At 48.3% G+C, this 27,469-nt stretch overlaps 1 protein-coding gene across 1 annotated transcript in view; it reads right to left on the bottom strand.

Moving 5' to 3' along the window:
* The window catches only part of AHDC1 (AT-hook DNA binding motif containing 1), a 193,887-nt gene that overhangs the window by 153,624 nt on the left and 12,794 nt on the right, over positions 1-27,469 (bottom strand). Inside the window, 1 exon segment of the mRNA XM_083512071.1 lies at positions 18,854-18,954. Coding sequence (XP_083368197.1) covers positions 18,854-18,954 — 101 coding nt within the window.

The following is a 27,469-nucleotide window of genomic DNA, read 5'->3' as shown; positions in this document are numbered from 1 at the left end:
GTACCTCAGAGATGTCCTTGAAGGAAGGTGCCAGGGCCGCAGTTAAAAGATGTTTGGGAATGGGACGTTATGCCTTACTGGAGTAAGAGGGCAGCAAAGCCCAAGGTTACTCAGCATCAATTGCAAGTGGCTGAAGCCAGGCACACCTTACAGGGTGATCCAATGTGGGAGGCAGGGCGGAAGAGAAGAACTTTCTTGTATTTGCTAACAGGGCTGGGTTCAATTCTCTTTGGCATTCCTAGCCGCTGCCACAGTGGATAGCCACATATCTGGCAGATTTAGACCATTTAACATAGTCACTATTTGTGTGGCTGTCCTTAGTGGAGGGATATCAGCTGAGAGTTGTGAGGCTTGTCACTGTTCATTAAAGTTGCCAGCAGGAGGTGTAGGAGGAAAGGGGAGGGGGGAGCATGAAATCCTTCCACTCAGTGCTCACGCCACAGCTTAAAATGCCTCGCTCACACTTCGATGGCATCTGATGGGAGTAGGAGAAGGAAAGCAACAAGAGGATGGGAAAATGAAGCTCTTGCCTCTGTTGGCAAGTAGTGTTTGTTGGAAACAGCACAGGCAGGGAATTTCTCGTTTTTAAATTCATGCATTGCCTCACCATGCTTTGCCTACTACCTGGTTTGTACAGGCACTAAAATCTAGCAACTTGCAACTAAATAAAGCTTTTGGACAAACACAGGAACATAATCCAAACCCTTTGGCCATGAAGCCTACGTGCCTTTTGCAGTGAAAAATATTTCCTCTGAAAGAAAGGTACCGGGTTCAATTTCCAGCATCTTCAAGTAGGGCTGGGAAAGATTCTTGTCTGAAGCCCTGGAGAAACACTGCCACTTAGGGCTTGTCCACACTTCCACTTGTTCCATGCCTAGAAAGCACCAGTCATTATTTTCTGCTTCACCTGTGCTTTCTAGGCACAGGTCTGAGCGCTTTCTCCCTTGCCCCACTCCTTTCTCAGGGGAAACCAGCTCTTTAGTGCTAAATCAGAGCAAACATAAACCCTGAGAAGACTCAAATTGTTTGCTCCAACTGAGTGCTAAAGAGCAGTTTTCGGGGGTGGGGGAAAGCAGCAGATCAAGAAAAAGTGTAGCTAAGCCCTTAGGTGTCCCCAGATGGATGGATCAGTGATCTGGTTCAGTATAAGCCAGTTTCCTGTGTACTTGTCCCATGGAACCAAGTGAAACTTTATTCTGAGCAAACCAAATACACATAAGATTGGAAGCCTAGTAAAGGTAAAAGGTAAAGGACAGTTAAGTCCAGTCAAAGATGACTATGGGGTGCGGCAGTCATCTAGCTTTCAGGCCAAGGGAGCCGGTGTTTGTCCACAGACAGCTTTCCAGGTCATGTGGCCAGCATCACTAAGCCGCTTCTGGCACAAGGGGACACCGTGACAAGTGCCAGAGCATACAGCAATGCTATTTACCTTCCCACTGCAGCGATACCTCTTTATCTACTTGTACTGGTGTGCTTTTGAAATGCTAGTTTGGCAGGAGCTGGGACAGAGCAACAGGACTTCATACCATTGCACGGATCCGAACCACTGACCTTCTGATCGGCAAGCCCAAGAGGCTCGGTGGTTTAGACCACAGTGCCACTGAAGTCCTGCCACATTCCTAGTAGCTCTGGGCAAAACAATGTTTTTTGTTGACAAGGAAAGTAAATGCTGATGCTGTTTGATTGGCAGAATAAAAGGCTCATATTTCAAGAACCACAATACTGCAAAGCCTGGACAGTTGGAGGGCACAAAATAGGTGCTCATGGAGCTTCCAATTCACACATAGCAATACCCTCCCTCTTTTGTGGTTTGAGACAAACAGTTTTATCTGTTTATTGGAACTGGCAAACTAAGTTAAGGTTTGCCACAAATCAGGAAAAAATAGGGACTCGCAATACACAAGGTAAACAAGCAATGTGTGAGGCCAAGGCCCTTTGAATGTTTGGCTTCATTTCTGAAGTAAACCATTCTGATAGATGGCCATGATTTAATATTGAGACAATAAGTGTTAACATGCTTGTTTAACACAAAATTTGAATACAATATAGTGGTGTGTGTTTTTTAAGGCAGCTAATAATTGAATATATATATTTTTAAAAAAATGATTTAACTGGTTTTTCAATTATTGATTTTTATCTACAGTGTGCAGTAGTGAATGATCACCCTCAGATTTAAAGTGCTACTAAATAGTATACTCATTCAATCAGCCCTATCCTCTCCCACTACACAGGTCTTACACACACACCTCTCTTTATATTCCATTCCATAAGCATCCATGTTCCACATCAATGAACCCAAAATCCTATGCTCAGATTAACTGTTACATATCAGTGGGATTTGTGTACATTTGCTCATTTTACATAAAATGTTTATGCTTAAGTTCAGACGGGGGGTGGGGGGTGGAATCTGCCACCAGCAGAAAAGTACCAGTGCATCAGGAGTACTGGCATTGATGAGAAGGGAATATGACCAAGTCTTCTCTGGGGTGGACCAGAACTTTACCCCTCCCAAAATACTGGAGCGAGACACCTGAAGAGATTGTGTATGCTCCTACTCAAGTGCTTTCTCTATCCACCATGAGGACTAGAAACTTAAAGCAGGATCTTAAAAATCCCAACTGCCCCTGAAATTCCAAGCATGTCTTCCACAATCAGACAAAGACATAGGGTTTCTGCTCTGCTTCAAGTCAAAGGAAAACTGACCAAACAAGAGTCAAAGGCTTCTACTCGCTTTTCTCATATTCAGCTTGCCCAATTATGCTGCCCCAAAGACAGATTCCCAGTTAACTACATGATCGGAGGAGGTCAGGCTCAGCACAGCAGCTGTATTTAAGACCTCAGCAGAGGAAGGGGTTGGAGATAGCAAAAAAGGACTGTGATTTTAGGAAGGGGGGAGGGTTTGGCATTGCAGGCGAAAGAAGAAAGCAGCCTGAGCTAATCAGGTGCAAGTGGCAGTGCATATAAGAGAGGGGAAATCAGCCGACTGCAGGCGCACTGCTGGCAGGGAGTCTCTACTCAATCTTCCTGCAGGTTTCAGGCTGTTAGACAACTAGGCCAGAAGGCCTGAAAGTGCAATCAGCATTTAACCACCAGGGCCAACAGCAATCACAGCAGTGGGAAGGAGTAGGCGGAGCAGCGCCAGAGCCCCAGAGAAGGGGTGCAGTGACACACAAGAGCAGTTTCAGCCACACCACACAGACCCAGACACTGGAGCACGGCTGCTGCTGCTGCTGCTGCTGAAGGCAGAACTGCCCGCAAACCCATTATGCACTCCCTCCCTGTGCATTTGGCACTGTGTGGCATGGGTCCCATCTGCTGGAACACCATTACTCACGAGGAGCACAACCCCACCCCACCCCTAAAAGAGAGGTGCCAAGGTACAGGGGCATGCTCCTGCTTTTGCAAATAGCCACAGGCCACCCCCAGAAAGGAAATCTGAAAAGTCTCCATCTGCAGGCTAGGTGCATCCGAAAGCTAAGGTCACACATAAGATGGCACCAAAATATTAAAAGGGCAAGGTGGGGAAAGGACTTGATTTTTTTGGGGGGGGAGAGCTGTCCCTTTAACTCTTTCCTTTCTGAGCCAAGCAAACCCAAACTGCACTCCCGCCCTCTCCTACCTTGTGCTGCAAGACAATTCTGCAATTTACACACACACACAGCCCTGGGATTCCTGCCTTCAAATCTTGCTCAGAAGGAGCGAGAGTGCAGAGCCGAGCTGCTAGTTAACGGCCGCTCATTAACAGCCCTCTGGGACGAGCAGGGTAGCCAGGGCACCTGCAACCTCCAACTAATGAGCTCCATTACTGTCCTGAAGCCCCAAGCACAAATGAGGGGGCAGAGGACTCTTATCTGCAACGATGGCTGGCGCGCCATAAGCCCCATCACCCCCAATTTTGCCAACCTTGCAGGGATCCATGGCTGACAACCAGCTTGCACAGGCTTACTGAAGCTGGCAAGGGAAGTGGAAGCGGCAATTCTCACACCCAGGGTGCAAGCAAACCTCTGTTGCCAGGGGCACCTCTCATTAATAAGCACATGGGAGAACATCCCTCTTCATGGGAGTTTCCGAGTTTGGGGTGAGGGGGACAGTGGATGGTAGCATGTGGCTCCCCAAACCCTGGAACGGGATAGTTGTGGCAGCCAGAAATTAGGGAGGGGACGAAAAGGCTCAGATTTGACTTGTGGCAATGGCAGAGTATAGGGCATGCAGCGGAGCTTCTGCGGCTGAGAAGCACCCCATCCCAGTGTTAGAAATTCCCCAGGTGCCAGGCGCATTTTGCAACTGGCGCCAGTCCAATTGCGACCACAAGGAGATTTCTGGATGCTAGGTTGGCATCCAACATCTCCATGTGGCTGCCCCTCCAGCATTCTTAAGCAGGTAAGTAGAAGAGCTTATTTATTGCATTTATATCCCACCCTTTCCTCCAAGGTTTACGTGGCCCAAGGTCACCAACTGAGCTTCATGACTGAGTGGAGATTTGAACCCTGATCCCCCAGGTCCTATAGCGGCACTCTAACCACTACATCACACTGACTTCCTAGAGTACTTCTGCTATGGGGCAGCTATATAAATTAAGTAGGCGAATAAATATGGAGATGCAAAATTTCACTTAGGTAAGGATCTGAAACATTTTCCTTGAAGCTTGAATTTGTTTCACTGTTTTATTTGATGTGTTGTAAGCGGCTCTGAGATTCCCCCCCCCTTTAAAATAGAAAGTGGTATAGAAACAAAATGAATAATAAGAAGAAGCTTCATTGAAGAAGAAAAAAGGCGCCTGGATATTTTGTTGTGGTGACCGTAACCCAGGTTGAAAGTCCCATTTGGCAATTAGCTTATATATCTGAGTTTCTAACAGTGCTCATCCTCACCACAAACATACTGCTACGTCCCCCACTCCCCGGAACACTCCCTCCTGCCTTCGTCTCTTGACGCTAACTCGAGCCAAAGCCAGCCGCAATGGGTGGATGCTGTCCTGCAGAGGGCTAGGTCAAGAATGTCAGGCAAGGATGTGGGGAAGGCACATATGCAGGACCGAGCCAGCCAGCCGCACAACTTATCTTCCCCCATATGGCGAAGAAGAGCAGGAATAGGATCTGAGGGGAACCCTGGAGCAACAGCCAAATAAGATGCCAGCTGCTCCAGAGCAGATTCATATATGGAGCCAAGCCTTCCAGGGAGCTGAAAGCAGCAGCATCTCTCTATAAACCAAGCAAGGCAAATTTACAGCACAGCCCTATACGCTGTCTGCTCAGAAGTCCCATTGAGTTCAACAGGACTGGAGCCTTAAACAAGCTCCAGGATTATCTAACCGCCATACATCCTGCCCCCACCTCCCAATTTTAGGAAGTTTGGGGAATTGAATTTGACAAGAGGATTCCTCAATAATTGTCGTGGGGGAAAACACTACAGTTCCCAGGGTTCCTGGGGGTGGGAGGGGACAGCCTGACAGCTAAAACTGATTTAAAACCAAGTCACATTTGTAGCACAGATGTACCTCCAGGGCCCTGCTGCAAAGTCAACATGGGATTCTTGTCCTTTAATTGGTCTGAGATCATTACCCAGCCTCTGTTGCTTGTCCAAGGAGCTTAGAAACCCCAAATGTGCCAAGCAAAATATGTGACGGATGGAGCACAAGCTCCGGATCCCAGGACTGCAGGAAGCACCGTGTGTGGCGCTGGGGTGGGGGGAGAAGAGGATGCCTTGCCAGACCCAGCACTATAATCTTTCTTTGCATCCAAAGAACAGAAAGGAGACCCTCTCGCTGAGCCACAGCCACTGCCACCACTTGGCAGAAGCCACCCCTGTTTATCTGAGCCACACACCTGCATCAATGAGAGCGACAGCTGGGCAGATTTCTCCTGGCCTTCCAAGTGCTCAGTTCAGCAACTCCAAGCCTCCCAACCCTGCAGGAGCCAAAAACACAAACAACCACCCCAGGCTCTAATCTCAGCCCCATTCCACTAATGTAAGTAATAAATAAATAAATAAATAAATAGGTTCTTCAGTTCAGCACCTAGCATTTAGGTCATAGCAGTCATTCCACATGGAAACAGGAGGTCCTGTTTCAGTTTATTTCCTCTGCAAAAGGATGAAAAATTGGGAAATTTTAAGTGCCAAAGCTTAAAAATGAAAGCCACTATAGATACTATAGATCTTTATAGCCACTATAGGGCTATAGATCAATTCCTGGCATCTTCAGGCACGGCTTTGGAAAGGATTCCTGGCTGAAACCCCGGAGAACCACTGCTGGACAGTGTAGACAACATTGAGCCAGATGGACCTGACTTCCCATGTCCCTATTAGGAAGCACCAACACTGCACCACGTACAAACTTAAGGACCCAGACTAGATTCTTCCATGGACTTCTCATTTACCATCCTGGTAACCTTAGCTCCCCCATCGGTGAAATGGGAGCCCCTCAAAGAGAAGCAGAGGTCCATTATTACGGTCTAGATAAGGGCCGACCCACCTATTGGGTAAGGTGAAGCAACTGCTTCAGACAGCAATATCCACTGGGGTAGCAGATGCTGATGCTGTTCTTTCTTCCACTCCTGTTCCCGATGCAAATCTTTCCTCACCTCACCCCTTCTTCCCTGGTGGGTAGAGGGGGCGCCATTTGGGGTCCACCTCAGGTGTCAAAACGTCTAGGGCCAGCCCTTGTCTAGATGGACCACGATGCCAGAAAATAAAATTTTAAAAAGCAAGTATTTTTAAGTTGCCAATTCTTTCTCCGAAAGGCATACAACCCGTGCTTTCAATAACCAGCAAAACGACGCTGAGGATGACAGACAGGAGAACCTAATCCCATACCTGCCGAGCCTCCCCTAAGATGCAGCAATTAAAAAAGCACAGAAACACCCTTCAAGGGCAGGTGTTGATAACTCTAGCCTAGAGCCTGTGAGTCAACACAGGGCTTTTGAAAGCTGCATCATTCTGAAGTAAGGCTCCCCCGCCCCTTCCCATCTCCGAAGCACACACCACACATTCTCATGTTGCCCACGAAGCCATCTTCCTCCCATCAAACGAGACTGACAGCCCCCGCAGGCAGCCCTGAGCTGGAGAGAGAGAGAGGGAGGGAGGGAAGGGGGAAAAAACCCAGCTTCTCACAGAGGACTCTAACTTCCTGGCTCCATGCAAAATCTCCACCCCCAGGGACGCGCTCCGCTTGTTCCCAAGATACAAGGGAAGCAGGCAGGCTGCCCTCGTGCCCTCCACGTCCTCCTGGCTCTGTGGACAGCTAGGCAAGAAACTGCATGGGGAGGGAGAGGCTGGTGCTCAAGTCCTCCCTCCAGAGAAAGTGACACAGACACACCCTTTAAGGAATGAATCCAGAAATGCCTGGTTCTCCCTTCCTCGGTGCTGCCCACATGTTGCAAATGGAATCTCCAAACCTCCAGTTTGCAGCTGCAAGGGTTCCTATCTTGACCAAAGATTTAAGCCCCACACCTCCCAATCTCCTAGCAAGTGTCCCTAAGCCTGGGGTATTTATAGAAGCTGGAAGCTGCCTTATACAGAGCGAGACCATTGTAGCTCAGTATTGCCTACACTGCCGGCAGCAGCTCTTCAGGGTTTCAGGAAGGCGTTCAGACTACCTGGAGTTGCGAGGGACTGAACCTTGGGCTTTCTGCACGCGAAGCAAAAGCCCAACCACTGTCTCTCTCCACTTAAACCTTAAAACCTCTCTCTCCTCATAAGGATGAGAGTGGGTTTCTGAGTCAGGAAGCAATAATGGAGCTTGGACAGCAGAGGTTGGGGGAGGACCCTTTATCCCGGCCATCATTTGCCCCTCAGTTCTACTCACTTTCACAGGGCAGGTCTGCCAGACAACCACAGGTCCAAAATTAGACAAGGCCTCGCATCCAGCTACAAAAGTCACCCCTGACTAGTGCCTTCTCTCCCCCGCCCTTGGTTCTTCCAGCCGACACCCCCCGCAAGTCTCCTGCCAAGCACCCCGGCCTCTGACCCTGAACCGCACAGGGGGTCTCTCTGTTAATGTTTACTCAGGCTAGTTTAACAACTGCAGGTTGCTATGGTAACCTTTTCAAGCTGGGATCTACCAGGGTCCAGCTGGGCCACGGAGAAGCAGAGAGGACACAATGGTCCCCGCCATGCGTGGGTGTCCCTTTGGAGTCTCCACGGGGTGCTTCCAGAATACCATTTTCCTCCTCCTCACACACACCCGGCTTTGGTATTCACGCATGCTGCTTCTCTCCTCACCATTCCCCACTCCCTCTGCACAAATTGACCCCCTGATCCCCAAAGCGAAGACTGTACTCAGTGGTAGGAACGCCTGTGCAAAGGCAGAACGATGCCACAGGGGTTCTGTTCCTGATTTTTGCAGAAACAAGTGTGTTTCACAATTGCCGCTGAGGGATCTTGGGGGTGAGAGGATGGGGGATGTTCTTACTCCTTTCTCAAAGCATATGCTAGTAACCACAGCGGATGAGTAAGCCAAGGCCTCCCAATTTTCACCTTGGCAAATGCCTGTACAATGTCTTCGCAGGTCCTCCTCTCTGCATCGCCCACTGCAATTAGATGTATCCTACCCCCACCCCTCTCTACCACAACCAGCCACCCCAAGCAAAGTGGAAAGTTGTAAATTAAAGATCTAGAGAGCATTCTGTGATCCTCTGGTGAAAAATACCTTAGTGGAGGCTTGAAAGTAACTGTCCCAGCTTCCAACCAGGAAGAAGCAGCTCCTCAGCCCTCAGAAGAATAGAGTAAGAGTCCTGCTGGATCAGGCCTAAGGCCCATCTAATTCAGCATCCTGTTCTCAGTGGGCATCTAGATGCCTTTGGAAAACCCACACGCAGAATCCGAGTGCAATAGCACTCTCTCCACTTGCCATTTGCAGCCAATGGTACTTTATGAGGCACACTACCTCAAAGGTGGGGGAAGCACACAGCCACCGTCCCACTTGGATGGTCGTTTCAACAGGATGGTGCTTGGGGAGTGTACTTCACTGTAGCAGTGGGTGAGCTGGACTGTTGTCCCGCTTTGGTAATGGACTGGATGAGAGCCAGCGAACTGAAGCTCAATCCAGTTAAGACTGAGGCACTGTTAGTGGGTGGTTCCCTAGACAGGGTGGATGGGAGATCGCCTGCTCTTGATGGGGTTACACTCCCTCTGGAGGAGCAGGGTATTCCGGGATCCTTTGCTTGAGGCTCAGGTGGCCTCAGTGGTGCAGAGTGCGTTCCATCAGCTTTGGCTGGTGGCCAAGCTGAGCCTCTATCTGGACAGCGACAGTCTAACTACTGTTGTTTATGCCCCTGTAACCTCTAGGCTAGATTACTGCAACATGTTATGCGTAGGGCTGCCTCTGAAGATGGTTAGCGGGAGAACAATTTGGCAGCCTGGTTGCTCACCAGGGAAAGATTGTTTAAGCACATTATACCATTCCTGGCCTGACTGCACTGGCTGCCAATCCAGGGCCCAATTCAAAGTGCTGGTTTTGACAGCTAAAGCCTTAAATGGACCACAGACCTCCTCTCCCCAGACCCTGTGATCATCATCTGAGCCCTTTCTTTGTGTGCCCCTACACAAGAGATGATCTGGAGGATAGCAACATGAGAATGGGTGGGTCTTTTCTGCAGTGGCTCATTTGGGAAATGCTCTCCCCAGGGAGACTCTCCTGGCACCTTCATTACATATATTCAGGTGCCAGGCAAAAATGTTTCTCTTCAACAAGGCATTTGGCTGATTAATATTCTGTTTGTAGAAGGTGGGTTATTGGCTTGTTTTTGTATTACGCATTTCGTATTCTCACTCTGTATTTTTCTGTTGCGAACCACCCTGGGGGCTTCTGATGAAGGGCAGCATACAAATTTAATAAATAATAACAACCTTACCCTCCCCACTCCGAAATCTATCTCCCCTTGGATCTACCGTAAGGACAGGAAAGAACCATCTGACCAATACCCAGGGGCTGCGTCTGCCCTTCACACAGCAAAGCAAGCAATGTGAAACCTTTCTACTTTCAGTGACCACAAGGTTAGAGTTGCATCGCTTCTCTCCCCCCCCCCACTCCATGCACACACCACCTCCACCTAACCGCTCCCCCACGCCTGCTGCTATGTGTTGAAGGCTCCTTCGATCCAACTGTCTGTGAAGCTCTCTGCCAACACGCCTCTGTGCTGCATTATTTATAAAACAGAGGAGCAGAGGGCTAGGCAACAGCTGCAGAACACTCCATGGACGGCAGCCCTGCCCAGCTTTAAAGCGCCACGACACCACAGGGCATGTGGTATGGGGGTGGGAGCCGGGAGCCGGGAGGAGGGAGAAAGAAAGTGGGGGGGGGGAGAGAGAGAGACTTCCTTTGCTGCTTTTGCACAGAACAGGACTGTCATTTCCTGCCCTCTCCCACACGAGTGCGTCCAACTTCAGCAAGGCGGCTGCGCACGGGGCAATTCTCACGGTCTCTGGGAGAGGGAAGCAAGCGTTGCCCTGGTAAGAAAAAGGTGGCCTACACAATTCGTGGCCTCTTTGGAGACCCCCTTTCTCTCCCACCCCCCAAAAAGCTGGTGGCATGGCATGCCATGTGATTTGGAGTTGGGGGGGGGACTGCTTTACTGTTTGGAGAGATCACCCATTAAAACATGAGGGCTCTCATCAGTTACATGCTGCTGGTCACAGAGGCATGGGGGAGGGAGGGAGAGAGAGAAGTCTTCCTAGTGCCTGTGGTTCAAAAGCTCAGCACTCACCCACCCTCATCTCTTGATACATCACAATCCTGTGCCATGGGGTGTGATGATCAAGTCTTCCCTTTGAAGAGCAAAACAGCCTCTCATTATTGGAGAGCTAGGATAAAAGTAAGCAGAGAGAAAGACACAGGACATTGGGGGGGATGAGGGCAAGAAAATCTATGGGGGGGAAAGGCAAATGTGTCCCCTTGCACGCAGTCAAAACCCAATTTCTCATCAATGCAAAAAAGGCCTTGCTTCAGTGGAGCAAGATATGACCCCAGGCACATAACTGGGCACATAACTTCTCACACACACACACACACACACACACACACACACACACACACACTTTGAGGATCTGCCCAACAGAGCAAACAAGTTTGCCTTCTCAGCCCTTGCAGAATTGGCTCATCTCCCTGCTCCTGCAAGCCCCGTGAAGGCAATGTTAAGGCTTTTAATTTTTTATTATAAAAATTTAACATCCTGTCAAAGAGCTGCCTCTCTCTCCCCCCCCCCCCCCACAGCCTCTCCTCTTTTCCTGCCCCCATCTCTTCTCCAGAAGATCTGTACCCGCTGAAGCCAAGCTAGGATGCCGATAGGATTAATTCTGCATGACTGCCCATCTCCACAGGGGTGTCTAAGACCCTCAGGCCTGCAGCAATCTTTAAAATTCCTCCAGCCCAACTTAATTCCCCTTTTTCCTGCAGTGCCTGTGCATCTGCTGCAATCTAACGCACGGATACTGGAGCACAAGGGAACAAAGACATACACACACATTTATTTATTTTTGTGGGGAGAGAAGCAGGGCAGTTCTATGCCTGTCACAGTTTGCTCCTTGCTGAATGCTGCACAGACTGGGCAACCCCCTGGATCCTCCATCAATCCAGCTGCTCTTGATTTAAGACCTGGGACCATTTGCTGCCACGGGCCAAGAGAGGTAGGAAGCAGTCTCCTCTGGTTCCTGTTTTGATTCCTCCGTGTAACACTGTTCTCTCTTCCTTGGCCATGCTTCCTCTTTACACAGCACTGCATGAAAGGCTTCTTACAGAGGATGGAGCATCTTACAGCTTTACACCCCACTGGTTGTGCGATAAGGGCTGCCTCCCGTCTGGTGTTTGGTTGTTGTGTTCCGCAGGTGTATTCTGTGACATGTCACTGATGCAAAAATAGTACTTGAGTGGTAAAAAGTTACAGGCTTTCAGCAGGACGTGGGGGCGCAGGGAAATGCACGGATGGGAAACAAAGCCTGTGTCCTCCCTGAAACTTGATCAGTTAAGCAGAGCAAGTAAGAATCCTACAACCTACAGGAGGACTGGGTAGTACTGGAAGAGAGAAAGGCTTGCATAAAGAGTGCAGCATTGTGCCATATAACCGCTTTTGAAGGAACCAGCAGCTGCAGAAGCACAAGCTGCTCATGTGGACTTGGAAGAACAGAGGAAAATATGCAGAGCTTCTGGTGCATCCAATGGTCAAGAGACCCAAACATGAAACAGGAGCCCAGCCGACCGCAGCAGATTCATAGCAAACGTGGCACAATTGATACTGAGACACATTGGCCACATTTGGACAGCTACACCTGGGCTTAATAAGCTAAGATATGAAGGAGCCATATTATAGCCCCTTTGTTCTTCCCTTCACCAGAGTGAGCAAACAAACCAGGAAGTCTCCCACGAAGTACTTCCCATCTAATCCAAACCGGAAAACTATGGTTAACTGCTTCAGAACAAGCCAGTTTTTTAAGCCAATGTCAAACCATGGCTTAATATCCTGGCTTGTTCCAAAGCCGTTAAGCATAATTTCCTGGTTTAGATTAAATAGGAAACTATAGACTTTGAGGTTTGACAATTTCTGCAAAGGGACTGTGCGTGCAGCCAAAAGGCTTTTTCATATCTTAGATTATTTAAAACTGAGATATTGCCATTCAGACACAGCTACACACTCACATATATACTTTATTGGAAGTAGAAAGGTTAATATACATGGCCATGTTGGTCACTCAAGAGACCACATGCCACTTTCGCAATTCCAGCAAATATTTTGATCTCATGGCCAATACATCATTAACCTTTTTCTAAAAGTAGCACGAGATGGGAGACTTCTCAGTCGTGATGATATGAAGCAGCCAACCACCTTGCATTCTGCTCACAAGTCAAGCCAAACTACAAAAGATTCCAGCTTACCATGGAACAGAGTACACAGCAGGCCCCCTTATAAGATCAAGTTGCCATGGATCCCACCGTGAAGCAAGTTAAATCTTCCTCCTGCTGCAGAAATCCCAAATCAAAAGCCAGCACGAAAGGACCATTTGCCTTTTAAGACCAGGGAGGAAGTGTGCATTGTGGGGCAGCCTTCCCACCAGGAGGAGCTGGTGAAAAGCTGGTCATCTCCACAATCTGGAATTGCAGGCACAGAAACTGATCTGGAAAAGAATTCCAAGGCCGCAGACCTGAATAGTAAGGAAGCTGCACCCTACCACTGAGAGGAGTGTCTCTGGACCAGGCACAGGCAAACTCGGCCCTCCAGATGTTTTGGGACTACAACTCCCATCATCCCTAGCTAACAGGACCAGTGGTCAGGGATGATGCGAGTTGTAGTCCCAAAACATCTGAAGGGCCGAGTTTGCCTATGCCTGCTGTCTGGACCGTCTAAACAGCAATGCTGCTTTCTAGCATTATGGTCAATCAGGTCAGCATAGTCTCCAAATAATGACTTAGTTCAGGGGTCTGCAACCCGCGGCTCCGGAGCCGCATGTGGCTCTTTTACACCTTTGCTGCGGCTCCGGGACGGATACTAGCAAGGGGAGGAGGCGCATTGTGCGCCCCGACACTCCCCACTGTGGTGGGCGCTGTACTGGCTGTGACGTCACATGGGGGCAGTGCATGCGTTAGTCACGCACCGTCCCGACGTCACCTTCCCTCCCGCTGTCAGATCAGAGGGCAACGGCGTGCATGCTTTAAATGTTGCAATGGTTTTGCGGCTCCCAGGTGTTTTTTTCTTCGGAAACGGGTCCAAGTGGCTCTTTTTGCCTTAAAGGTTGCAGACCCCTGACTTAGTTCAACCAGGAAGCAAGATGCATTTTCATGTGCTCCTTCTACCTAGAACGTGGCTTATTATTATTATTATTATTATTATTATTACTCAGTTTCCTGTGTAGCACAAACCATAGTTTGCTAAGGCATCATAATCGGTAAACTATGGTTAGCACTTGCCCTCCAAACCAAAGCTGGAAACCTCACTTTGACATCTGCTTCCAATGCTGCTCTGGTGGTTACCACTTTCCCCTCAGGTTTGCCCATTCAGATGCCCTGCCAATCAATAAATTGCATTAAACTGAGAGAGGAAGGAGTGTGAGCATTCCCAGCTTGTTTCCAATAGTCTGAATGAGGCCACAGAACAAACACAGATTTTGGAGAGTGAGCAAAGAGGCTACTGAGGACAGCACAAAGAAAATGAACAAGCGAGGAAGTGTATCCACAAAGCATCCCTCAGCCATGGTATAATTCTGACTTTCCCTCCAGCATTAGAACCTGAAGTGACAGGTGTACTTATTGAGGAATCGAATACTGGCTCAGCAGTCAGGTCATACCCCTCCCACTAAGCTTTATGCAAAAAGAGGTTATCGTTCAAGCACAGCACAAAAATTCATGGCCTGAAACTACTGGAGGCAGGATAGGTTTCTTGGCGACATCACAGAAGGCCAACCAATCAGCACCAGCCAGCCAGCTTCTCCTGGCAATGTACAAACCTCTGTTCTCTACCCCCAGAAGTGACATGAAATATGTACTTTTGAACTCAATGTGGCAAGGCCACTTCCGATCTGGCCACACTGCTCTCTACATGCCACATCGATCATCTCTGACAAGCCACTAATCCTGGGGTAGCCAATGTGGTGCCCTGCCAATGATGTTATTACTATTGTTATTAATGTTTATAATTCATTCATAAAGGCATTCGGGGCTGTACTCAATATTTCATTAAAATACAGACTTAACATTAAAGACCATAAAACCAATGGACATAATAAAACCTCCCAATGCCTGCTGGTCCAAACCAGCAGAGACGATGGTCAGGACTGATGGGAGCTGTAAAGTAAAGGTAAAGGGACCCCTGACCATTAGGTCCAGTAGTGACCGACTCTGGGGTTGCGGCGCACATCTTGCTTTATTGGCCAAGGGAGCTGGCGTACAGCTTCCAGGTCATGTGGCCAGCATGACTAAGCCGCTTCTGGCGAACCAGAGCAGCGCACGGAAACGCCGTTTACCTTCCCCCCAGAGCGGTACCTATTTATCTACTTGCACTTTGATGTGCTTTCGAACTGCTAGGTTGGCAGGAGCAGGGACCGAGCAATGGGAGCTCACCCCATCGCAGAGATTCCAACCGCCGACCTTCTGATCGGCAAGTCCTAGGCTCTGTGGTTTAACCCCCAGCGCCACCCGCGTCCCTGATGGGAGCTGTAGTTGGCAACAATTCAGGAGGGCACCACTTTGATCATCTCTGCTTTAGCCTAAAAGCAAGGGTGGGGAACCTGTGGCTCTCCAGATGCACTGGACTTCAGCTCCCATCAGCCCAGCCAGCATAACTATGGGATTTGAAGTCCAACAACAAGTAATATAGAATTCAGTTGCCATACACACTCCCCTGTGAGAAACAAACACAGGTCATAGGAAGCTGCTCTATACCAAGTGATGAACCATTGCTCCATCTAGCACAGTATTATCTACCCTGCCTGGTGGAGACTCTCCAGGGTTTCACAGAACTGGATAGTCGGAAGGTACCCTGAGGATCATCTATTCCAACACCCTGAAATGCAGGAATATGCAGCTGTCCCTTATGGGGATCAAACCTGCAACCTTGGTGTTATCAGTGTTTCAGAACGGGATCTCTCCCAGTCCTTCCTGGAAATGTCAGGCACTGAAACTAAGACCTGTTGCTTGCAAAGTGTATGTTCCACTACTGAGATATGGCCTTTCCCTTACAGATCACGCAGCATACTAGCTTTATCAATGGGGCAGCATCAGTACTACACCAGTAACTGCAGACACATGCTAGCACCTGCATGTTAAGTCCTGCGCAGGTGTGACATGCTCCTGGACCCAAGCCAGACATCTAGAAGCCTCAGAGTTCACCTACCACGCAAGGCTGATTTGCATCAGTTTTGCTTAGGTGACAGCTCAGAGACTGAATGTGGCCCTCCAATCACCTCTGTCTGGCCATACCCGCCAACATTTCTCTGATGAAAATAGGGACGCCCCCACTCCATAATGATAATTTTACTATTTATACCTCACACATCTTACTGGGTTGCCCCAGCCACTCTGGGCAGCTTTCAACATATATAAAAACATAAGACAACATTAAACATTAAAAGGAAACTTCCCTATAAAGGATTGCCTTCAGATGGCTTGCGGGTCAGATAACTCCATACCTTCCAACATTTCTGCAATGAAAATAGGGACATCCTAAGACATTCCGGGATCAAATAAGAAACCAGGATGGTTTCTCTAAATCAGGGGCGCCCCTGGAAAATAGGGACACTTGGAGGGTTTGTCTGGCCCTCAGAACTCTCATTTCACACTCCTCACTGATCCTGCCTCACACCCCAAGGTTTGGTTTCATAGAATCATAGAACTGGAAGAGACCACAAGGGTCATCTAGCCCAACCCGCTGCAATGCATAAATCTTTTGGGCTTGAACCCATGAACCTGAGATTAAGAATCTTGTGCTCTACTGATTTAGCTATGTTTTGGTTTTTTCCTGCTGGACTGTGTCCCTGAACTCTAAAAATGTCTTGTTTGTCTGGATAGAGAAGGGTGTATGAGAGTATGTGTAAACCAACCTGGTCTAGAAAGGTAATATTCACATTTGTTGCTCCGCCCACATTTGCCTCCAGCCCTCCCCATCATTTGCATGTGGCCCTCAGTGGATTGCCCAGAAGCAAATGCGGCCCTCAAGCTGAAAAAGGTTCTCCAGCCCTGATCAAATACATACATATTCATCCCATGTGTTTCAAATGTACAAAGCATTAGTGCATACCCATATCTATTAAGGCATAGTTAATGGCCATTTGTTATAGCTGAGATTCCTGTGTTGCAGGGGGTTGGAACAGATGACCTTTGGGGTCCCTTCCAACTCTACAATACTATCTGCTTTAAGGATGCCCTCTTGTTGAAAGTAAGAAAGAATTGCTTTGCTGTACCTTTTGCCTATACCTGAAATAGGAAATAATTGCAGGGACAATGAAAATGTAGGTTAAAACGGTTGCATCCAATGTCACGTAAATACTGAAGAGCAACAGGTAAGAGATGCAGTAACACACTTTGTTTTGCCCATCCCCTCCAACTCAGGCCTCTTTCGCTCACTTAATCATCTGCCGCTCTGCTTTCTTTAAACTGTGAGCTCCCCTCTGCAGGGCCATCAATTTAATACTTTGCAGGCTGCATCAAGGGTGCTGTAGGAGCAACTCCCCCGAATTTTCTTTTTCCGCACAGGGAGGGGAGAGAGAGAGAGAAAGACAGAGAAAGAGAGTGAGGGAGAAGTTATCCACAGGGATCAATTACACACGGGATCAGCTGCTTTTAAAGCCACCAAAGTGCTTAAAGGCAATCAGAACAATGGGCCTCCCAGAAATGGAAAAAACAGAACGGATGGTTAGCCCACACCCTCACATTCCCACAATGCACCAGCACCCACAAAGGAAGAGGCAAAACATTTCTTTGCACTTTGAAAGCTTAAAATCCAATCTAGCCTTGAGGCAAAGCTAGTCTTCTTCAGTTGGAGGAGGAGGGAGCAGAGTGGCCCCCTCCTACTCACAACATGGTCCAACCCAGCCTCCTGTTGCAGAGCAAAGGAAGGAGGAAAACACACTTCCCATCCCAGATGCTTACAGAGCTCTAGATTGGTGCATTTAAATCACTTATATCTTTAGCTTCTCCTGCGCTAGCTATGGTTTTGTTATTTTTTGCACTGGTAATTAGGGGGTGGAACAGATGGCAGAGGGCTCATTTAAAGTAATGCATCCATTAAAACAACCTTCGCTGCCGGGGACTGTGTTCCACAAGGGTTGGCTTTCATTTGGGGTCCAGAGGGAAGAAGGCAGGGGAGAGGAACTGGACTTGGGAAAACAAACAAAACGGAGGCCCCATCTGCACTATATATTCACAGCAGCATCATACCAGTTTAAACAGTCATGGCTCACCCAAAGAATTCTGGGAACTGTAGTTTGCTCAGAGTTGCTAGGTGACCCCTACTTCCCTTCACAGAGCTACAGAGGGATTGATTGTTAAACCACTCCGAGAAGTGTATTATTTATTTATTTAACAAAAGTTATACACCACTTGATTGTAAAACAAACAACAACAACCCTCAAAGCAGTTTGCAAAAAGATAAAACAATAAATTCAAGAAATTCACAATTGTAGTTTAAAACACACCAAAGTTAAAATACTAAAACAGATTAAAATTACCTTTCTAAGTATCTGGGCAGGCTTGTCTAAACAAGAATGTTTTCTGCAGGTGTCAAAAAGAGTACAGTGAAGACGCCTGCTTGATCTCAACAGGCCGGGAGTTCCAAAGTGCAGGTACTGCCACACTAAACAATCAAGTTCTTACAAATGAGTAATAGGTATTATGTGGCACCTGTAGTAGTGCCAATTCCACCAATCCAAGCGGTTGAGTGGGCAAAATGTGGGGTATGGAGATCTCGTAGGTAAATTGGTCCCAAGTTGTTAAGGGCTTTAGATACCAATAGTAACACCTTTGAACTTGGCCCAGTAGCAAATCGGCAATCAGTGCAAATCTCTGAGCACAAGTGTTATTTGCTGACGGGGTCTTGCTTCTGTCAGCAATCATGTTGCAGCATTCGGCACTAACTGCAGCTTTCAGATCAAGTGTGAAGGAAGCCCCACATAGAGTGCATTGCAGTAGTCTAGTTTTGAAGCAACCAACACATGAACTACCATGGCAATGCTTTCCTGGTCCAGGAAAAGATTTAGCTGTCAAACCAACCACAAGCCGGTAAAAGGCATTTCTAGACACTGAGGCTACCTGAGCTTCCAGTGGCAGAGCTGGATTCAGAAGCACCCTCAAACTATGAAGTTGCTCCTTCAGGAAGATTGCAACCACTTCCAGGGCAGGTTACTTACCCATTTCTTGGACACTGGAGCTACTCACCTGCAATGCTTCCATCTTGCCAGGATTCAAGCTCAGCTTGTTTTTCCTCATCCATTTCCCTACTGCGTCCAGGCAATGGCCCAGGGACTGCACGGCCTCTCCTGATTCAGATGTAATGGAGAAACAGAGCTGAGCACCATCAGAATACTGATGGCACCTCGCTCCAAAACCTCTAAAGATGGCTCCCAACGGCTTCATGTAGGTCTTAAAAAACATAGCTGCCACTCTCCCAGTGCTACTTTCTTGACTCAGTCCTGAAGGTAGGACAGGAACCTACAGTGTCACCAACTCCCATTTCCCAGAGCTGGTCCAGGAGGATACCATAGTCAATGGTATCAAATGCCGACAAGAGATCAAGAAACAGGAGCAAGGTCACACATCCTACTCTCTGCAAAGGTCATCCATCAGGGAGACCAAATATGACTCAGTTCTGTGGCCATGCCTAATCCCAGATGGAAATGGATCTGAATTGTAGCTCTGGGAGGGGAGTAGAGGGTCTCCCAACAACTTTTAGCAAACTACAGTTCCCAGGATTGTTTGGGGGGAGGGGAGCCATGGCTGCTTGAAGTGGTATGATACTGCTGTAAACTTATAGTGTAGGTGGGGCCTAAGACCTGAATGGATAGAATCCACGCAGACACAAACACATTCTTCAGCAGCTGCGCTGCACCAACCAGGCAGAAGATTTACTATACTGTACAGGATCAACTTTCTACCCGGCTGGCAAGCAGGAGGGGGGGGGTGAAAACCACCTACAGAGCCTCTGCATAGTTTCAGGGGGCTGTTGAGATCAACTCCCCTATTCCAGCCACTGTTCCTGTATTTTCATCATCATGTGCCTTTTACTACTGCTCTTATCTTGCTTTCTACATCACTGGAGCAGTCAGTTTTTACCCAGCACCCTTTGCTGGCAATCACACCTGGAATTTGGTTTGGAAAATCCCTGAACTAAAAGCAACTTCAATACCAGAGTTATGTGCACATTAAACAAAATTTTGATCAAAGTTTGCTCCTAGGTAACACCAATTCTGCACCATGGGGGGGGGGGGTTCCTGATCATTTTGTACAAATTTGAAGATGCCTGCACATATTTGCTTATTTTGGATAACTTATTTGGCATTTGGTAGCCCATGCAGAAGAAGGGGAAAGACCTCCAATTTCCACCTTCTTTCTGCTTAGTTCTCTCTGCTACCACTCAGCTCCAGCATCAGGCATTGTCTACAAATTTTCAAGCTAGTGAGGACTAGAAACCTGATGGAGTTTAAATAAAAAGTAAAGCCAGGACTTTATACGCTCAGAATGCCAAATGCTAGGCTCCCACGGCACAATCACAGATTAACAGACAGCCCCGAGCACTATCATCTTGATGCTAGGGTGCCCAACATTTAGTCAACAGGGAACTCCCAAAACGAAGGAGAAACAGCTCCCAAAATCTCCCACGTGCCTCGTTTGGTTGACAAAGAGGGCACAAGAAACTCAGGTTGCTCTGGATTCATGCAGAATTGCATTGCCACATTTACCTAACAAAGAAGAAGCTGGTGCAAGATCTTCCTGCGCCTGAGGTGAAGGCTTCCATGCCAACTGGCATGACCTAGAAGGAGTCCTGCTAAAAATGCGACGGGGTGGAAAATCAAAAGGTTCCTGTAGTTTTGCAATAACGCTGTTGCGGCAAGGGCAAAGCAGCCTCCAGGCCTTTAGGAGACGCCTTGGATGTGCAACCACAGCCAGAGACTTTGCAGCATTTCAACAAACCGAGTCAACCGGTAGAACCCTCGCCAGAGATTTGAGGGGTGTGGTGAAGGGCACTGCCTAGGGGCGACCACAAGAATCCTGCAATCCTTGCCTCTGCCCTCCTCAACCCCAGCCCACCCCCCCACCTGAGCTCCAGCTCCCACAATGGAAACCTGAGGTAGGCCGAAAAGGAGCAATCACCATTCCAGGCAGCAGCGGCCTCTCCTGTTTCAGGCTCAGCTCCCAGGAGAGCTGGGGCAGGCTTTGTTCAGGAATTGGAGAATGGGCCAGAGAAAGAGAGAGAGACATGGTCCCTGCCAGCGCTTGTGTTTCACTCTCATGGAATGCTGAGGAGAGGGGAGCGGAGCAGGAAGAGAGCCCCCCCAGCACCCCCCACCCCAAACAAAGGGCTTTGGACAAGGGGAAGTGAGGGAGGGTTGCGGGGTTACAGCTCAGAAGCAGAAGGTATTTGTGCTAGGGTAGGGGTGCAGCATGAAGGCTGGCTTTTGCAAGCAAGTTTTAGTCAACTACTGGGCATGTAAGGGAATGTGGATACTCACATGGGGGTAACTGAAGGACCATTAAGTTTGGGGGCACACTCATCCACGTATACACCATGGGTATTTGTTGAGGGGAGCATGTTCATCAGCCCTCCATCCAGAAGAAAGTTCCAGAGAGTAAATTTCAGTGAACTGTATGAAACACATGTATCAAAGGATGCGGCCTTTGCAGGATTGGAGCTGAGAGTTGGGCTTCTCACTACTTAATACCCCTTGCCAAGGCATCTTAGAAGCACAGCACCTTCCCATATACTTCAGTCATCATTGGAGCAATTATCATCAGCCAAGTCCCATTAAAGGCAAATCCACAACTGTCGAACTGCTCCGTGCACCCACTAGGCTTTGGAGGAAGGTCAGCAATGCACAAGGGGATTCCAGGACCTGCTGTTATGTGGCAGAAACCAGCATGAATGAAAAACTGGTGGGATTTCCCTTTGCACATAGGATAAGGCTATTAATGGCTACTAGCCATGATGGCTACATTCTGCTTCCACAGGCGGAACACCAGTTGCTGTTGCTCTCAAGCTATGATTGGGAGTTTCTCATAGACATCTGGTTAGCCACGGTGGGAAGAGGATATTGAACTAGATAGAGAGGCCTTTGGCCTGATCCAGCAGGGCTCTTCTTGTACCCTTAATATTGTGCTGAAGGTGGGATTCACTGCAGAGGATCACTTAACACCACCTCCAAATCATTTCCCAATCAACCAAGGCATTAACATGCATGGAGGAAGTGGGACAATGGAAATGATAGAAAAAGGAAGAGGGTCATGCACACAATGACGTGGACCCTGGGCTACAGAACACGCCAGGACACGGTTTCAGTCAGCTGAAATTATAAAACAAGGTTCTTGGTCATGTTTATGAAGATGCCACTACATTTCCTATACTAGAACCAAAGGAGGAGGGTACTCTTCTCCAATCATAACAAAACATCCTCTTGCTGGCTTCACAGGGATATGGAATCATGAGTAGAGGTGAGATTTGAAGTACACCTGCACTTCCCTTGGGGCCTTTGGAGGAAGGGGCAGGAAGAGAGGGAAACCACATATTTGTGGAGAGTATTTGCTAGCTGGCTGCCCCATCTGTCTGTTTTACACAAGCTTCTTCCTGCACCACTACCCCCTCTTTCAGAAAGAGAGAAGGATGGAAGGAAAACAATTGGGGAGGGTGGGAAGAAGAGAGAAGGAGGGAGAAATGAACAGGAAAGATTCCAACCCACCCAGGCCTGTTCAAATATTTAGCATGTACTTGCTAGGTGTTTCTGCTGCCTTTAGGGTACCTTGGTGTTTGAAGCATCAGAGAGCAAAGAACAGGAGAAATCCGGGGGGGGACGGGGACACAGAGAGTAGAGAGCGAAGAGGTAAAAAAAATAAAAATACAGAATGGACCAGCAGAGAGTGCGAGAGGAAGCTTTCTGGATTGTGTCCATCTCCATTTAACGGCTAGCATTATGAGCACTAAGGAGTACAGATGGCTGCAGTGCAGAGCTAAGGGCAGAGCTGGGCGCCTGGGGGAGCAGGGGGTTAAGAGCAGAGAGAGAATGACTCCTCAAATTGCACCTGGAAAGCCTCCGAGTTGGGGAGAGGGAGAGCAGAGGCCTCCAGTGAGGATTTACACATTGGCTGGAAGGGGGGTAGGGAGGGAGAAGAGAGGCCTCTGGAATTTACCTTTGATCAGTCAGGCAGAGATGCCAGCCATGTGTTGAGCTGCACACCACTGACCCTGCAGACCCACATACCTTGCGCTCCAGGGAGCCCAGGGATATAGGTAGCAGTTCCCATTCTTGCTCACAAGGAGATGGCAGCTAGGGTTACACTAAGCAGGTCCCTCCAGGCTTGGATCCTGTTCCATTACAGTTCACATCAGGCATTTCAGGAGGACATCGCCCCCACCCACACGCCAGCCTGGCTGCCTCAGACACCTCCCTCTTCGCCCCCCCACCTCCACCCGAGTCCTCTTCCCAGCAATCTGTATTCCTCACAGACTCAGCAACCGCACACACAGCTACCTCCGAGCTGCCCAATGGCTCCCGAGTGACCCGGGGGACAGCAGGCAGCTGTGACACTTCAGTAGCCAATGTGAGCAGAAGGACTCTCTGCCTCGCTTTTCTTTTTTCTTTTTTTAACTAGCGCATTAAATGGCACTTTCGGCAAGGGGGGGGGTGCGTTACTGTCTGCCCTTGCTCTCTTTGCCTGCCCCTCATCCCTTCCAATATGGAATCTGACCCCTCATTCCTAGCTTATTCCTTCAGAGGGTTGTCAGCCATTCAGAGGGTGTTTTATAAAAAAAAAAAACAACCACACACCCCAGTCCAAAATAAGCTTCCTACTTATAAGGGGGTCGAGTTCCACTGGTATTTTGGTTGTTTCATGAAGGAAATAGAAGGTGTGAAGGTTTGGAACTGTGCATCTACACTAACTTTGATCAATCGTGCCTTCAATCTCAAAAAATAAAAATAAACGTTGAGGACTTCTGGAGGTAGAAAAGAGCAACTGCAACTTCTCCCGCCTCCCAACTACACATAAACTTTTGGTATTGTAGAATTATAACACATAGTCTTGTTGATGCCCATTCTGGAAACAACACGCAGAGAAATAAAAAGGTAGCCAACCCGATGTCCAAAATATCTGGAGGGCACTTGCTTGGCAAAGGCTAGTCTAACACAAATCATTAAGGACTAGTGACTTGTTTGTCAGCCCATTTCTTATAATACTCAAATTAATGCAAGCAGAGACTCACGACTATGGCAGTGGGGCTGCAATTGTCCTTCTTGGGTCTCCCACACACGACAACTGCCACATTTTAACAAAGCAAAGCTTGCTTCATGGCTACTATGAAAAACACGCACGGCAAACTCCTTAACAGACGGCCAGGTGCTTAGGGGGCTGTGCAGCTCAGAAAGGGTATCCACACACCCTCACTGGTTATATGTTAGAAAGCAATGCTGGCAAGGGAAAGAGCCCACAGGACCAATGGGGTAGGGAACACCTTTCCTTAAGGTGCAGCACCACAACAGAACAGAGCACCTAAGTGGCCCACACAAGCCAGCAGACTGCGATGGAAAGCGGGAAAAGAGGGCTAGGGGTACATTAGTTCCTTATCTCACACACAATTGACACCCGGGGCAAAGGGATAGCTCAGTGGGTAGAGCATAAGGCTCTTAATCTCAGGGTGGTGGGTCACGCTGGGAAAGATATTACTGCATTGCAGAGGATTGGACTAGATGACCCTCGGGGTGCCTTCCAACAATTCCACAATGCTGGAAAGCCTGGGGAAGACAGCTAGACAACATTACCTGCAATGTTGGTGGGATGGGGCCGCAGCTCAGGGATGGAGCACATGCTCTGCATGCAAAACATCCCAGTTTCAATCCCTGCAGAGCCACTGCCAGCCAGTGTAAAATAGGGGCAGCCAGTAGTGCCCTCCAGATGTGCTATTGTGTTGTCTTCTCCCTAACATGCTGCTGTTACAAGCCACATTTCCCCAGCTCCAACCAATACTTTGCACAGCCCTAGGAAAGAATGCCCCACATGATGGGTTTTCTGCTTGTTCCCACCAAAGCCCACTCCATGCATTTGCAGCCCTCGTCAGCCTCTATCCACCCGTTCCACAAACCTAGCTGAATTCTTCCCTCCTTCCCCCTCGTCTCTCCGCCACTACCATAAATAAACCCTTTTTCCACACTTGGCATGTGCCCTCTGCACTCTCAGCTCCTCACCCGCAAAGTTCTACTTATTTAGCCTCTTCTGCTGCTGTTCCTTCAAGCCACCGTGGGTAACAAGGGCGGGGGGACAGGGAAGGAAAGATAATCACAAGTCAATTCATTCCGTTTCGATGCCAAAAATGCACGAAGCTATGCAAGACAACTGAAGAGCCCAATCTGACAAAGCATTAAAGGTCATTGTGATACCCCAAAATGCAACCCCCTTAACACATCACAAACATTCAGACTACATGGAACAACCTCCCCCTCTGAAATAAGGCAAGAACCAAATGTGATGCGTTTCCAGCCCTGGCTAAGAACCCGACTTACTTTCCCAGGCCTTTGCAGACCATTGATATCAGCTGCTGTTTTATTTTGAGTCTGCACTACTGCTGCTGCAATGAGTGATTTAAGGTATTCTGATATCTTTTAATATTGCTGGAAGCCACCTTTTGTGGGTTGTTTTGTGTTGTTGTTTCTGTAGGAGTTTTTTACACATTTTAAAACAAATAATACAAACACATTGCAAAAAGGGCACAGTGTCAGAAAGAAAGAGCTACACCCCCTTAAAGAGAGTCTGTATCTCCCAGCTTTTGCAAAAAAGAAAGGGATGCTGCCCACTATTTTTATTTATTTATTTTACAAAATTGATATACTACTAACCAGAACAAAAGACATCTAAGCAGTTTATGCTAGTGTATGTAGGTATTGGGGACGCCAGAACTTAGGACTTGCTGATCAGAAGGTTGGCAGTTCGAATCCTCACAACGGGGTGAGCTCCCGTTGCTCAGTCCCTGCTCCTGCGAACCTAGCAGTTTGAAAGCATGTCAAAGTGCAAGTAGATAAATAGGTACAGCTCCAGTGGGAAGGTAAACAGCGTTTCCGTGCGCTGCTCTGGTTCGCCAGAAGCGGCTTAGTCATGCTGGCCACATGACCCGGAAGCTGTACGCCGGCTCCCTCGGTCAATACAGTGGTACCTCTGGTTACAAACTTAATTCGTTCCGGAGGTCCGTTCTTAACCTGAAACTGTTCTTAACCTGAAGCACCACTTTAGCTAACGGGGCCTCCCACTGCCGCCGTGCCACCACTGCACAATTTCTGTTCTCATCCTGAAGCAAAGTTCTTAACCCGAGGTACTATTTCTGGGTTAGCAGAGTCTGTAACCTGAAGCATATGTAACCTGAAGCATATATAACCCGAGGTACTACTGTAAAGCGAGATGAGCGCCGCAACCCAAGAGTTGCTGTGGCAGCAGCGGCTCCAAAGCAGCAGCGGCGGGCTCCGCTCTGCGCCGGGAGAGAGCCACCCGGCGCGGAGCCCGCCCACTGCTGCTTCGGAAGCAGCAGCAGGGGTGGCAGGCTCTGCTCTGTTCCAGGTGGCTTTCTCCCGGCGTGGAGCTGCCCAGCGTATTAGGCGACTGGGCTTAGAAGGCGAACCCCCAAATTGCAGCTGCCAATTTGGGGGGTCATCTAATACGCCCAGTCGCCTAATACGCTGGAATCTACGGTATACCTCCTTACACCAGCTGCTGGGAATTGCAGGTGGGCAGAGTGCTGTTGCTCTCAGGTCTGGCTTGCAAGCTTCCCATAGGCATCTGGTTGGCCACTGTGAGAGCAGGATGTTGAACTAGATGGGTCTTTGGCTTGATGCAGCAGGGCTCTTCTCATGTTCTTATGCACCATTGAGTAATTACAGTTGTACCAATTTTTCCTTTTCTGCTAAAAAAAGAATGCTAAAAGCAAAATAAGCCACACACAAAATCTCAAAATTATTTTATTTTTATTTTTTTAAAAGAGAGACAAATATGAATGCAAGCTGAATGGTGGCAAACAGGGTGCAAGGGGAGAAGGACTTGGATTTCAAGGTTGCAGAACAGGTTCTTTTCTCTTTTCTCTACAGAGGCAACCTAAACTCATTGTAAAATTCAAATGCTGCTGTTGTGAAATCCACTGATAGAGCTTGTACACCTTCCTTCCTACAACAAAGCAGCATGCAGTTCTTGTTTGCTATCAATTTCTTTGTGCTTGCTTCAGCTCTACACCTTTCTCTTCTCATTATATTCCTGCTGGAGTTGTCTGACTTAAGAGGGCAGTGAGTTCTTGAGCACTGTAGACGTGGGGTGGCGAAATGCCCTCCAGATGCTCACAGACTACAGTTCCCATCATCCCCCAACACTGGCCATGCTGACTGAGGCTGATGGGACTTGGCGAAACTGTTGTTCAAAATGCAAGTGTACCCATCTTCTCTCAGAAACAGATTTGCGTTCTCACCCATGCTATCAATGTACAGACCTCCGAAAATTGGCAAAAAGTTTGAAGGTGCCCTCAGGACAGAGGACTGGATCTTCACTAGGAGTTTTGTGCCCAGCTGTATTATTAATTATTATTATTATGCTTCTGCTTCAGTGGAGGAAAGCAGATGAGCCCCCCCCCCCTTTCATACAATGTAGATATACAGAACTTGTAGGAAAACTTAACATATTTGCCATGTCCTACCTTGTAATCTCAGAGAACTCTTGATAAACACAGGTCACATCCCCACCGTATACTTAATGTACCTGGTTTCCCCCGCAATAGTCCTGCAAACCATAGTTTACCCCTGATAAAGTTGTAATTCTATG

Source organism: Podarcis liolepis (assembly GCF_965112155.1).
Source record: "Podarcis liolepis genome assembly, chromosome: 7".
Lineage (NCBI taxonomy): Eukaryota > Metazoa > Chordata > Lepidosauria > Squamata > Lacertidae > Podarcis > Podarcis liolepis.
This window is presented reverse-complemented; position numbering and strand designations above follow the sequence as displayed.